Source organism: Argentina silus (genome assembly GCF_951799395.1).
Source record: "Argentina silus genome assembly, chromosome: 9".
NCBI lineage: Eukaryota > Metazoa > Chordata > Actinopteri > Argentiniformes > Argentinidae > Argentina > Argentina silus.
In genome coordinates, this window is record NC_139663.1 from 11,278,913 (window position 1) to 11,292,841 (window position 13,929).

Here is a 13,929-nt window from a genome sequence, read left to right on the forward strand (position 1 = left end):
CAATGAAAACAACCATATGTGTGCTTGGTCAATCTGATTCGTGCCGAACGACAACATTGCTTTTCCCTCTCAGCCAATTGGTACGGGATATCTGAGTGACGCAACAAGCTGTCAGCTGTTCTTGTTTTGCTCCGTTTTTTCCCTTCTTTCTATAGCGTCTCTGATCTCAACACTCATTTAAAAACATTTATGAACGATTTGAATTCTAAAAGATCCGGAAATACGAGGTGAAAACAGACGGGTTTGCGATTAGATCGTTTACTTATCAAGAAGTTATTCATAATTCATCCCCACTGGATCCTTCGTCCGCCGCTATCTTGCGAAGAGGCGCAGCCGATCCCAGGCCTCCAATCCAGGGCGGAGGGAGGGAAGGAGGTCGCTGGGAATCGGGATGGAGACCGGAGAGGGAGCTGACGGGCCAGGCGGACCGGGCGGACCCGGGCCGGGGCTGGGACTTGGCTGCGCCTCTTTCAACCAAGACTCCACGTAAGCAATTGCGCCTCAGTTCCGCTGTCTACCGGGTTGATTGTTCATACAAGACTCGACTGCAAGCAAATTGATAGGCCTATATATTATCAAATAACTGTGTAGCAATTATGCAATTTAGAATCTTTACCACTTTTCTTGTGTGGTGATTTCTGCTTTTTGGAACAATGCAACTGGATTGCGCTGTTGCCTACTATTTACAAAGTGATAGTTTTTTTTTATTTGAATGATGGCCTATTCTTTTGCTGTTATGATTAGGCCTAATGGATGTAGCCCTACGATAATTGATGAAAAATGATCATCATCAACGTATTCCGTCAATCAAATGATGATCAGCTCATCAAATAGGTTCGCAAGTTCTGAAATAAGTTAATCCGCGACAACAACACTTTTGTCTATTTTGATGAAGACAGCAGCCATTGCAAGTTCTACACTCAATCTACACCCTCTACAATTGTAGAGTAGACCTTTTTTGCCTCCCTATTTAGATATCTCTCTTGGGGATGGACTCAGCAAGGGAGGGTTAGATGTTTGGAAATGCCTGTTTACAAATCTCCTGTTCTGGGTGATCTCATTAAACATACACACACACACACCAACCCCACTAGAGTTAAGCTGTTAAATGACCCAATTGTGACCTGCGTTGTCACTGCATCATAATTCACTCAGTGTCCCTTAGTGTGTCAGGACAAGTTTCCTGGGGCGCTTTAGGCCAAGCTCGGCTAATCTGCATGTACAGAATGTTGCTCGGACACCCTGCTGTTCACCTGTTACAGTATGTGATTAGCACGTGAGAATTCTCACAACCTGTCTGAAGACTGCACTAGCATGAGACTGTGCACTAGCACACCCAAAGCAGCACAGTTTCATGACCATGGGAATGCAGACCTATGCTTGGTGGTTTAGCTTAAATATACAATGACTAAAAAAACCAACATAAATCTCTGTTTATTTTTCCTGTGTAACATAACATTTCCTTTCAAGATGTAATGAACAAAATATTAAATAGTTGTAAGAAAAGAAGAAAAGTAACCCATCTTAAATATGGCAGTTCAAAGTCAAAGACAATAAATACTGTGAAGAGTATACACTGTGGCCCGGTGTGGTCAATGAAGAAGAACAGTAACATACTCTCTTGTGGATGAATGCAGGTTAGTACCTGTTTCAGAGCAGAATGGGGCATGAAGCCTCATCGAGGAGAATGATGGCTTTGAAAACCAGATGTGGGTTTGGAAAAAGTCTTGGACTCAGTAAACTCTTTAACTATTATAAACACACCTTCCCCAAAGATTACTGTCTTCACTATGTTGGGTATTTGTTTGTCAGCTCAATGATGAAACTGTCAGACTAAACAACCTCCTGTGTCTTCTCATGTTTGGGTGAAAGAGTTGAACGAGTACATCATTCCCATTAACATGTACATGCTGTTCCCGTAGGCTGACACAACTTATTTACATTTAAAAAAAAAATCACAGACAATAAACGAGCAACACTGCCTTTTGCATTTTTGGAATATACCCAATATGTCGGTCTTTAGCAGTATGTGAGCTCTAAATGGCTTGTTAACCCAGCCTGTTCCTGCATGTGAACATACTGTGAACTTAAGATACATTTTCCGTGGTGATATATGATATTACTGTATATATTCTTACACTTAGTCATGTTTCTCATATGTACTACCATTTGGACCTACAGATGTGTATTAGAGCCCTACTTAGCAGAAGCAGACAGGACGTTTGTGTGTGTTTGTGTGTGTGTGTGTGTGTGTGTGTGTGTGTGTGTGTGAGTGTGTTTGGCCGTGGGCAGTTGCTTCAGTCCTTTCGGTGGTGTTGCATCAGTTCAACATGGTGATGATGCAGATATTGTTGTATCTAGTATTCTCACTGACTTTGGTGTTTGTCATGCAATATCATAATGACAAAAACCTAATATACAGGATATGCAAACAATATCTGAGCCAAAACACATCTGTACCCCATAGGCAAATATAATGTAAAATAGAAACAAAAATGTACTTCAGTTATGTAGTTATGGGAAGTTACTCCCTCCTGCTAAGGAAGGACAGATGTGAGAGACAGTAGTTTGAGTTAGCTTGGGTTGGAAAAAAGACCCAATTCTTCTCAAATTGTAGACCTTCCTCTCAAACTCTGATGTTTTGTTTTTGTGTCTCTCAGATCATTGGCTGTGGGAACGAAGACTGGTTACAAGCTCTTCTCTGTGACCTCGATGGACAAACTGGACTGCATCCATGAGAGCGGTTAGTATTGCCCCGTCCTGTAACTATTCCAACCCCCTTTCTCTAGACCCTATCCATAGGCCTCTGTCCCCTATCCGTAGTCTCCTTCGGCATAGCTCCATTCAAAACCCATCCTAACACCTTGTAGAGCCTATACTGTAGTATAACCCATCCTAACACCTTATAGAGCCTATACTGTAGTATAACCCATCCTAACACCTTGTAGAGCCTATACTGTAGTATAACCCATCCTAACACCCTATACACCCTATCCCTTTGGCTGTTGTTGCTTGTTTTTTTTTGTATGGCCCTGTTCCAAACGGATCCACAGACCACATGCCTAGGCCCCTATATTCTCCCTCAGTATGGCCCCATTCCAATATGATCCCAACACACTGTTCCCAGGCTCTTTTGACTCCCCCATGCAGGATTGGGAATGTATGGAGAGAATTCCTCCTGTTCTGGGAGCTAGTTAAACTGGCATCACACCTGATACCTATGTTATGCCAGGGGTCGTGAAGGTGTCTGTCAAGGTTAACAGAATCGTTTTAGGGTAATGTTCTTCTGAACAGGCCTAGTTTGATGTAATAACACTGTTTTTGTTTCGTTTGGCATCCCCTTTAGACTCATAGAGAGGCTGCATGCATTGCATAAAGTACATGACTCATACCCTGCCATGCTTTTGCAGTTTTTCTCAAGGCAGTTGTGTCAGTTACAGGGGGGATTAGCGGGAACTTTCTCTATCACCTATAGGGTTATTTCCTGGTAGTCCACTTCCTTGTGATGAATAGGCACATTCACCAGGTAGCCTGATAAATGATGTTTGGTAGACAACTGCAGATTATGTCAGTGGGTTGTAGGATGTTACTTAGCTCTCCTGTAATGGCATACAGTGTGATGTGGCTCAGTGAACAGTTTGTGTATCAAATGAAGGAAGCTGTGGAGTATATAGGCCTCAGGCTTCATAGACACTTGCCTCTTGAAGTGAACCATATTTAGAATGCCCTACCATTTACCTTATTGACTTAGAAATACAGTACTATGGGTCACTATTACATAGTATTTACTGTAGCTTACACTTAGCCAACCTGATCTTTTGTTACTATGGGACTCATTAAAACAAGATTTTGGTACTAGGTAGTTACCAGCTGTTGAGAATAATTTGAAGTTAGTACAAGAAAATAACGCATTGTTACCAGTACATTTCCCAGTAAATATCAGCTGGCACAGGACTGTAGAATAAAGTGTTCTTATCATCCTTAATCCTTCCATCAAACACTTATGCCTTACTGTCTTACCCATACTGTCGCGCCTGCTCTCCCCCAGCAGAAACGGCAGACGTGTACATCGTGGAGCGTCTGTTCTCCAGCAGTCTGGTGGTGGTGGTGAGCATGGCCATGCCACGACGCATGAACGTCTACCACTTCAAGAAGGGCACGGAGATCTGCAACTACAGCTACTCCAACAACATCCTCGCTGTCAGACTCAACAGACAGGCAGGTTTAGTTTCTTTGAGATTTTCTTCTTCAAGATCTATTGTATGCAACTGGCATGCAGTGTTATTCTATGCTTTATAATACTTGCAGACAGGAAAGCTGGGTTTTCAAGACGTGAAGAGCATAGAAATGTTGATCAAATGGATTCCTATCACAAATAATGTCCCACTCACAGTATTACAGTTTTTCAAGGGCCATAAGTTGAGTGTTCAACATGGAGGAGTTCTCAAAAGGACAGGTAACAATAGATTTCCTAGACAAACATAGACTGAAAGAGAAAGAGAAAAACAGCAAGTGGTGTTGTCTTTCACGACCGGAGAACAATAGCCATTGAGTGGACACTAAACTCAACTTGTTGTTAAAGCATTGTCACAGTAGACACAGAGAACATGGTTGTGGTGTGTGATGTTATACATATATATATACATATATATATGCATATGGTAAATACCAGCCTCTACAACAGAGACAGACAGAGGAGTGTGAGAGTTAGCATATGTTATATATATATACATATGCTAACTCTCACACTCCTCTGTCTGTCTCTGTTGTAGAGGCTGGTGGTGTGTCTGGAGGAGTCGGTCTACATCCACAACATCAAAGACATGAAGCTGCTCAAGACCCTGCTCAACACACCGTCCAACCCCTCAGGTAAACATAAATAACATAGATAGTTAAACTATCTGCATCAGCGGATGCTGGTGGAGGTAGAAATCGGAGGACAGGCTCATTGTAATGCATAGATAGTGGTTTGATGAATATAATTAAGGGGGTGCTTATTAAGTGTTATGCTGATTATTTGAAATGACATGGTTCTTTTTGTCCCCTTGGGCCGCAGAGCTAGCCTCCAGTTCAGCCTGATTACCCTGTGTGTGGTTCTAGACCCTCTCTCATGCCCCGTGTGCCCCACCCTCTGCCCAGGTCTCTGTGCCCTCTCCATCAACCATTCCAACTCCTACCTTGCCTATCCTGGCAGTGCCACCATCGGAGAGATCATAGTGTACGATGCCAACAACCTGGTGAGGCCGCACTGCCTTGCTCCACAGTACATTACTATACCACCAATCTGTTCAGTAACATTTACATTTACATTTGTTGACATTTAGCAGACGCTTTTATCTAAAGCGACTTACAACAAGTACAAGTACTATGCCATGATACTGCACTATACTAAAGTACTGTATACTTCACTTGACTACACCACACAATATCGTAGAAGATGCACTAAATCTCCCTCCCTCTTTCTCTCTCTCTGCCCTCAGAGCACAATGACCATGATCCCGGCCCACGATAGTCCCCTGGCAGCTCTCACCTTCAACGCCTCGGGCACCAAGCTGGCCAGTGCCTCTGAGAGGGTGTGTAGAACTAGGAGGCCTGGACTGCTTTGACTGCTAGCCTGCATGTTGAGTCTAGGCCCTGGATGTGTACCAAAAACATTTACAGGACAACAACAAAGGCGCTAGCGAATATGAGCCCTGACTGTCATTTTATCCCTCTCTTTATCCCCTGCCTCTCCCTCTTTCTCCCTCCCTCCATATCTCAATCTTTATTCCTTTCCTCTCTCTTCCTCCCCTGTGTTTTGTCTCTCCCTCCCTCTTTCTCACTCCCCCTCCCTCTCTATCCCTCCTCTCAAGGGTACTGTCATCCGGGTGTTCTCCATCCCTGAGGGGCTACGTCTGTTTGAGTTTCGCAGAGGGATGAAAAGGTCAGAGTTCATACACATTATTCACACACTTTCCAACAGGACATACAGTAAAGTTCACCATATGAGCAGTGCTAAGTGCATATTTGGTCTCAAACACTCATCTGCATGTGGACTAGAAGACATATTCAATGAAGAAACTCACTTGTTATTAGTATTTTTTAATGCGAGCACAGTTCAATGGGTTCAATGGGTCTGTGCAACCAACCCTACGGTAAGAGACACAGGCATGCATGTACAGAGCCTGGAATGTAGACATTATGACATACTGAAGACAGATTTATGAGCCTGTAATAGTTAACTCTGGTTACAGTGATTATGGGAGCCATTCATTCATGGGTGAATAAGTAAAGACGAGCAAATGCTAAGATGTTATAAAAAAATAAAATTAAAATAAAAAATACAACAGATTTAGAGACTAACCTTCTGTGTGTGTGTGTGTGTGTGTGACTACAGGTACGTCAACATCAGCTCCCTGTCCTTCAGCCCTGATGCTCAGTTCCTCTGTGCTTCCAGCAATACGGAGACTGTGCACATCTTTAAACTTGAGCAACATGGACCAAGGTACACATACACACACACACACACACACACAGTACATTTTTAAACTAGAGCAATACAGACTAAAATGTACACACCTCCTCTAACCCTATCTCTCTGTAGTGGGGAGGAGGAGGTCCCCACCTGGTCTGCATATGTGGGTAAGATGTTCTCAGCGGCGAGCAGCTACCTCCCTGCCCAGGTGTCAGGCATGATGAGTCAGGACCGCGCCTTCGCCACTGTGCGCCTCCTAGTATCTGGACAAAGAAACGTCTGCGCCCTCGCCACGTGAGTGTGTGTGTGTGTGTGTGTATTTGGCCTCATTCATGTTTGTCCAAACCATCCAGGACAGGTTCAAAGGAAGCAAACTCAATCTTTGCTTTGTGGATAATAAAAATTCAATAAAAGGTGTATGTGTGTGTATTTTCTCTCTCAGGATTCAAAAGCTTCCGAGGCTGCTGGTGGCCTCATCTGATGGGCAGCTCTTCATCTACAATGTGGACCCGCAGGACGGGGGGGAGTGTGTGCTGGCTCAGAAACACAGGTGAGAGACATGCTTGGTTTGATGAAAACAATATCGAGTGGTAACCTTACTTTTGCTTATCCAATCATGGAAGTGATAGAGAAAGCGAGAAAAGGTAGGGTCCTATTTGATTAAAACGGGGCCTCCTCCACCACAATTCTCTCTCAGGCTGTTTGGCATTGACGAGGACGGGGAGGAGGGGGCAGAGTCTGAGGGGTCAGAGGTCACAGTCCCTGTCCAGGCCTGTCCTTCATATGCTGCAACTGTCGCAATACCAACCACCGGGCCAGTCACTGCTACACTCACAGGTACACATGTGGGCACATGTATAATCTGGGTGATGAATGAATCTAGAACTGTGTGTGTATGTTTATGTGCATAGGACAGATACAGTATGAGTGTGTGTGTGAGAGAGAGAGAGACCATATGTAGTATATCTGTAAGTGTGTGACAATGACCTCTCCTTCCTCCCAGGTTACTCTGAAGACGGTGGGGCCAAGAAAGGCGAGCTGATCCCGGAACACGAGTTTGCTGCTGGGCCTGTCTGTCTGGACGACGAGAATGAGTTTCCTCCTGTGAGCATCCAGAAGCGCTAACCCTGATAGTTAGCTAGCCTGGGTGTCAGTCTCTGCTTCAGCCAATTTATTTGCCTGGCAAGGCAACAATGTAGTGTCATCGGATGCAGAAAATGTCAGATACCAGGGCTACCGGCTAGTCAGGTCCCATAGAGAAATGCTAACTACCCGGCTAGCCAGAGCCATAGATGAGAGTTTGGCCACTGGGGTGTTGTTGGCCTACACATGAAGGGCAACTGGTCCAGTTATTGTGTTCATTGGCAGTTCCATTCAGCTCCCAGTGCACATATACTTCCTAAAGATATTTAATTAAATTACATCCTTGTCTAATCTTCATCGCATTCCATGTTTTAATGAATAACATGCTCTTAAACAACATCACACAATTCCATGGCAGCCATGTTAGAGCCTCCTGAGATGAATTGACCAAATTAGAATCCACATTTTCTTCATGAGTGAATATGGAATTCTCAGGAGGCAGAACAATGGCATTCTCTAGCTCCAAAGTTGGCTAAACTCTTACTATGTATGGCTCTGCTGCTAGCTAGGTCCCATATAAAAACACTAACACACTTTCGTGCTAGACTACTCCCTTTCCCAACTCCTACCCCACATAGTGGTCTAGCCCGAAAGACCTCCCCACTAACTCCTACACAACAGTAGGTTTATAGAAAGGTCATGGGTTTGAATGCTGATTTTGCAAGGTGTTTCACTTTGTGAATACCGGTATTACTTTTCATTCCTCTGGAATAGATATTTCATTGGTTTTTACAATTTTATAAATGATACCTTTTTAGTAAAAAGTGTGAAATCTGGCCAAAGTGTCAGAGGGCATTGTTATAGCTATGGTAAAACATGAATTCAGTATATGTTTCACCGTAGTGAAAGGATGTTGAAAGAGTGTTTAGGTGTATTATATTAAGACATTTTTTTTTGTTCTTAAGTAGCGGCCTCAGCTAGGCGCTGCACAGCCTACTTAAAAACAACTGGGTATGAATTTATCCCATATTATACAAAGATTGCTGTCTGCCTAGCTCAGGCCGACCATTGTGAACACACAGTGTGATGCATGTATTGCTGCATGTGGCCAGTTCAGTTCATACAATGGTTACACTTACTCCCACAAGCTCTGATTGAGCTCCAGTGCTCAGTGCAACCTCTGGGCAGGTAGAAGTTGCTCCTAAGCCCAGATCTAGGGTCAGCTTGTTTCTACCCTAGGTTCGCTCTGCAGACCTTGGATCAGTACTTAAGGACCACTTCATTCTACTGTGCTCTATAATTGCCTATGTTGGCATTAACAGTGTGTCCTATAGGAATGAGTCACTGACAGCAGTTCATGCTCATTCTCTGTGGAGGGCGTTGTGGCCATTGTATTAATCAGGTGAAAGTATTTTTACCTGAAAACATTATTACATGTAAATGTTTTTTAACCTAATCGCGTTTTGACCTATAATGACATCTGTACATGGACCTTTCTTGTCTTGTCTGTGTAGTGTCTGGTCTAACAAAAACATTATCTCAGAGTTGTATCTTGAGAAATGGCAGATTTGGGAACAGAGGATAGAGGAATGGATAGTTTTCCTTGATCATGGAAAATGTGGGCATGTGTCTGTTGTGTTGTCGTGATCTATCTATAACACACTCCCGACACCATTTTAATTGCTAAAGGTCTGTTTTGGTGTTTTGGTAGATAAATTGGTGCCGCGACGGAACTCGAGGTGGCCAGGGGAGGCGTCCGTGAGGGTAGAAGGACAGGTGGACAGACAGGTGTGGCGCAACAGGTGACCGCTACACCTGTTAGAACACACCTGGAGGATGCATGAGCCAGGACAAAAAAATTAAAGAAATAAACTCATTTCAGGGTGCTACGTTATTTTATTTCATTTAGCGAAAAATAATAATAACAATAATAATAATAATAATGATCTTCAAAAAATGTTAAATTGAATTGTCGCTTCCTAATTTGAAAAAGACCAGGGTTGGGTCTTTCTTACCCAGTGATACTATGAGGAGTGTGTTATATGAGTGTATGAGGTGCATGCCTGAACGGACATATAACTACGTTTTATCATAGCTACATTACTTGACAAATATTTTATTGATTAAGTTGTATCATGGTAGCATTATCATAACTTTTATTATTTTCATTATATGGTATTTAACCATAACGATAAGGAATTTAACTGTTTTATTATGTTTTTTGTTTTTTTTCAATTCTGTGTGTTTTGCTGTAATGATACTTATTCAATGTTTACATGTACGCCTCCTGGACACAATTCAGCAGGTAGTTTTGTATGTATGTGCCTATGATATCATTTGTAAAAGTGCAAAGTATTTTGCAGATTGCACAACACCAAAAAAACAAACAAAGAAATAAACCAGTAGATTTCAGTAGGAATGAAATTATGCAAAGCATATGATTTGCCTTCAGTGTTTTTTTGTCATTATCTGAGATGGATGATGGTTGGAAAGGAGGAGATATAGATGTACGCATATTTGTATCTACAGTAGGATGGACACACAGTCAATAGGTGAATCTGCCTATGGAAAACTGAGATTATAAAAAGAAAATACAACATTTCTGCAGTTTGCACTGCACAGCCCCACTGTTGATGAGCCAGCAGGGATGTGTCAGCCATGTTGTCTGAGGTACATTACTAAGATGACCACATGACCAGCTACAAGTCATGAACGCCGTGTCTAAAACACCAGTCCAGAAGTCTTGTATGAGCAGCTAGTGCTTGTGTGTAGGATTTGTATAGATTGCTGGGAGCAGAAGATGGTTGTATGATCGTGCCAACTACTGATCATCCCTCATCATTGCCACAGGAGAGAAAATGAAGACACTTCAATAAACAGATGTTATCAGCTCTTTAACTTCACCTTCCGGATGTCTGACAAGTAAAACATCTATATTCCTGAAAAAAGCACATTTCAGAGATGGTACATTTATGACTAGCTCCCCCTTAGATTTCAGACCAAACTCTCTAAATGCTTGTTCAACTAAATTACAAAATCTACTATTTGGTTCCTTATGCTGAAAGGCATTTTTAAACAAAAACCAATGTAGGTCAATGGTACCTAAATTAGCATGTTTGAAATGTCATGCCTGAATCTTCTCAAAGTCATTTAAATCAAGTCATTGAGAATTTGGGATGATTTGGGCATGAAATTTAAACTTTCAGAGCAGGTAGAGACTTCAATGTCTTCAATAACACTTTCAGGCTGTGGGCATGTGTGTTAGTACATCAATGAAGAGTTTATCTTAGTTTCCAGATCGACTTCAGGATCATGTTTCTCTAAAGTTGAATTCTCTTTATAAATTTAATCTATGCCTTGTGAGTCCTCATGTGGAATGTCAGTACTGAAACATGTGACAAAGACTATGCAGTGTCTCCCTTGTGAATGTTCATATGCATTATCAGCTCTTGATTCTCAGTGAATTCTCTGCCACAAACATGGCAGCGGCAGCAAGAGAGTCTCTACCCCATGTGGATTTTCATGTGTGCTTGCAGGTTTCGTCTCTGAACGAATGCTTTGCCACAATCATGACAGTGGTGTGGTTTCTCTCCTGTATGAGTCCTCATATGCACTTTTGTTTCAGAGCCAGTGATAAAACGTTTGCCACAAATGCGACATTGATACGGTTTCTCCCCTGTGTGGATCCTGGTGTGCGCCTTCAGACTTCCACTCTGAGTGAATCCTTTGCCACAGAAATGGCAGCGGTATGGTTTCTCTCCTGTGTGAGTCCTCATATGCACTTTCATTTGGTAATTTCTAGCAAAAGATTTACCACAAATGTGACAAAACTTTGCACCTATGTGAGTTTCTAGATGATCACTCATACTCTGTGTGGTCTCAAAGCGTTTTCCACAAACGCCACAAGGATTTTCGGAATCATTTGTATGCATTTGAACATGACTAATTAAAGAGGAAATAGAAATAAATGACTTTCCACATGCCTTACAACAAGGAACAACATGACTTTGAGTCTGAGTTACAGGACATTCTAGGTTTACAGCAAAGGGGGCCAGAGACTCATCGGATGGTTCTAATGCTCTGTGTTCCTCTCCATCAGGTTCTATTTTGATCTGTTCAGTTGAGATGCTTGGTAGAGACTCCCTCTCTGGGTCCTCTCCATTTTGGATTTGGTAGAGGCGGGACGGAGATGGGTCTTGATTATGGTCACTGTTCACACAGCAAGGAGTGAATGGGAACTCTATGGGATCAGCCTTTGATTCTTGAAGATGCTCTCCTTCCTGTCTGGTCATGAGTTCCTCATGTTCCTCTCTCATCTGTGGGGGCTGTTGGCCCTCATCATGGTCAAGACTGAGGCTCCACTCCTGCTGCTGCTCAGGGGGAACCTTCTCGTCTTCAGTGACAGTGAACTGCTGGTGCTCTGAAGGGAAGCGAGTGGATAAAATACATGTATTTATAAATGCGACTCATTAACTTGAGTCATAGGTCTGCAAATATTCTGTCTACGATGATTGGGTAGGTTAAGTCATCATATGATAAAATAATCAATGCAGGAGAAAAACTTGTACAGGGGGGTAGTGGGGGTGAAGAGGTCTTTAGGAGGGATATCCAACTTCAGTTCTCTACAAATAAATCCCTTAGTTCTATCACACTCTAAACACCATAGCCTCCTACCACCATCCTTTGTCATTTTGCTGCAGCTCATGTCCTCTTGTTATCCACCTTTCCCAGCAAAAATTGTTATATTATATCATGTAAACAATGTTCTTTTAAACACAGGCACACGCCTGCGCACAAACATACAGCTACTCTCAGTCTCATGTGCCTTTATTCATGGCTCATAAAATAACATTTGTCATAGTTTATCCAGGAAATGTCTGACAATCCAAGCTTGTTATTGAACAGAAGTAGCAAGTTAGGTAGTGTTTTTTGTCAAAATGACTGCAGTTTGCCATCAGACAGTTGTACAAAAATACTCCGCTCCGCTCGACACGGTTGCAGCCTGGCTAGCTCTCCCTCTCGTTCGCGCGGAAATAGCTTTCCGATTGGACTGGCTTTATCGTCTACTAGGGCGCACATATTTCCTCAAATAAAAAAAAAACTCAAACGGGGAGTGTTTGTGGTTTTCAGTTTGTTGTAGACAAGACCTTGGCGAAGACACTCATAAAATTCGGCTTGTTGGATTTTGATTCCGGAGCTGGCCATTGAGGTCAAGGTAAAACTAAATTTCACCCCTTAATCCTAACCCAAACAAAATCCAACAACCGGGGGTGACGATACAACAGTGGTTGGCTCTTATTTGAGTGATAGTTTAAAAAAACTTTTTAAAAAAAAAACTGTGATCGAGGACTTTTGAGTTGAATAAGGGGAGTGATAAATATTTATCTAGAATCTTTGATTCTAAACGGGCCTAGAATTCTAATAGCGGTTGTCTTGACTGGCGCCGTCGCTACGGTGCTTTTTAAACCGTATTTTTAGACCAAAATAACCACTCTTTGACATCGATTGACTTGTAGTTCGTTTCACAGTTATTTTGTTCATGTCAAATCACCAAATTGCTGGTTATAAATATTGGTTTATTATTAAGCGTCATATTATTTAGCTTCGTCTTTTGATTTGCTTGCTGCGCAAATCACAACCGTTTATGCTTGTCCACATAGAACAATAGCGTATAAGCAGTTAGCCTAAGAAGAAAACACCGACAGTAAGTGTAATGATAACAAGAATGAACAGGTAAATGTACACTATTTCGCATTATTTGGGATATTTTGAATGGTTTAGATAGTCTATTTTGGCTATTTTGCTTGGCAGCTAACTTAGATCTCTACATACAAACGTAGCCATATGAATATGGTGACTGTTAGCTAGCCTTACTCGTTGATGGCGTTTCCAGCTAGCTACATTAAATGAACCACATGACATGTACATACCTGCTCTGTGTTTATGCTTTATCTCAGGTTTCAGAAGAATTTCTAGCATCCTCCGTAGACGGTCGCTCTCTTGTTTTGAACGGAAAACGTCTTCCTGGTACTCCGCTATCGTTTTTTCAACTGCCCCAAATATCTCCTCGGCAGCCACTGCTAGTCGCTCGTTGAGAAACACTCTCAGTGACTGAATTTGAGACATAGTCAGACAATTAAAGTTGGTAGCTTGCTAAATTCATAACGACTTCTCGCCAGAGAATACTGCTTTTAGCACAGCAGTAGTAGGCGGCACACTCATTCTTCTTCAGTGGGGTGTTACGACAGGTTCCGCACTATCGCCCCCTAATGGAATGGAGTATAATATGTCTGTCAATTGGATCAGGAAAAGTAAAAAATCTACAGTTTAATCATATCTTATTGAAAAAGCACACCTTTCAAACATGAAACATTTATGACTCCTAAGAACCT

The 13,929-nt window shown here is 42.3% G+C and overlaps 2 protein-coding genes across 2 annotated transcripts; one reads left to right on the plus strand and one right to left on the minus strand.

Moving 5' to 3' along the window:
* The first annotated feature begins 164 nt into the window (after positions 1-164).
* Positions 165-9,389, plus strand: wipi1 (WD repeat domain, phosphoinositide interacting 1). Its single transcript, XM_083677335.1, has 13 exons — positions 165-486; positions 2,661-2,743; positions 4,052-4,218; positions 4,773-4,869; positions 5,140-5,237; positions 5,481-5,573; positions 5,853-5,923; positions 6,377-6,484; positions 6,584-6,748; positions 6,897-7,004; positions 7,152-7,291; positions 7,458-7,558; positions 9,249-9,389. The coding sequence occupies exons 1-13, from the start codon at positions 392-394 to the stop codon at positions 9,297-9,299; spliced, it is 1,377 nt and encodes a 458-aa protein (XP_083533461.1). The 5' UTR covers positions 165-391; the 3' UTR covers positions 9,300-9,389.
* A 1,651-nt stretch (positions 9,390-11,040) lies between these two features.
* On the minus strand, positions 11,041-13,783 carry LOC310809836 (uncharacterized protein; the record flags this gene model as incomplete). Its single annotated transcript, XM_083677339.1, has 2 exons — positions 13,468-13,783; positions 11,041-11,957 (listed from the first exon to the last, which is right to left on the minus strand). The coding sequence occupies exons 1-2, from the start codon at positions 13,661-13,663 to the stop codon at positions 11,041-11,043; spliced, it is 1,113 nt and encodes a 370-aa protein (XP_083533465.1). The 5' UTR covers positions 13,664-13,783.
* Between the last annotated feature and the right edge of the window lie 146 nt (positions 13,784-13,929).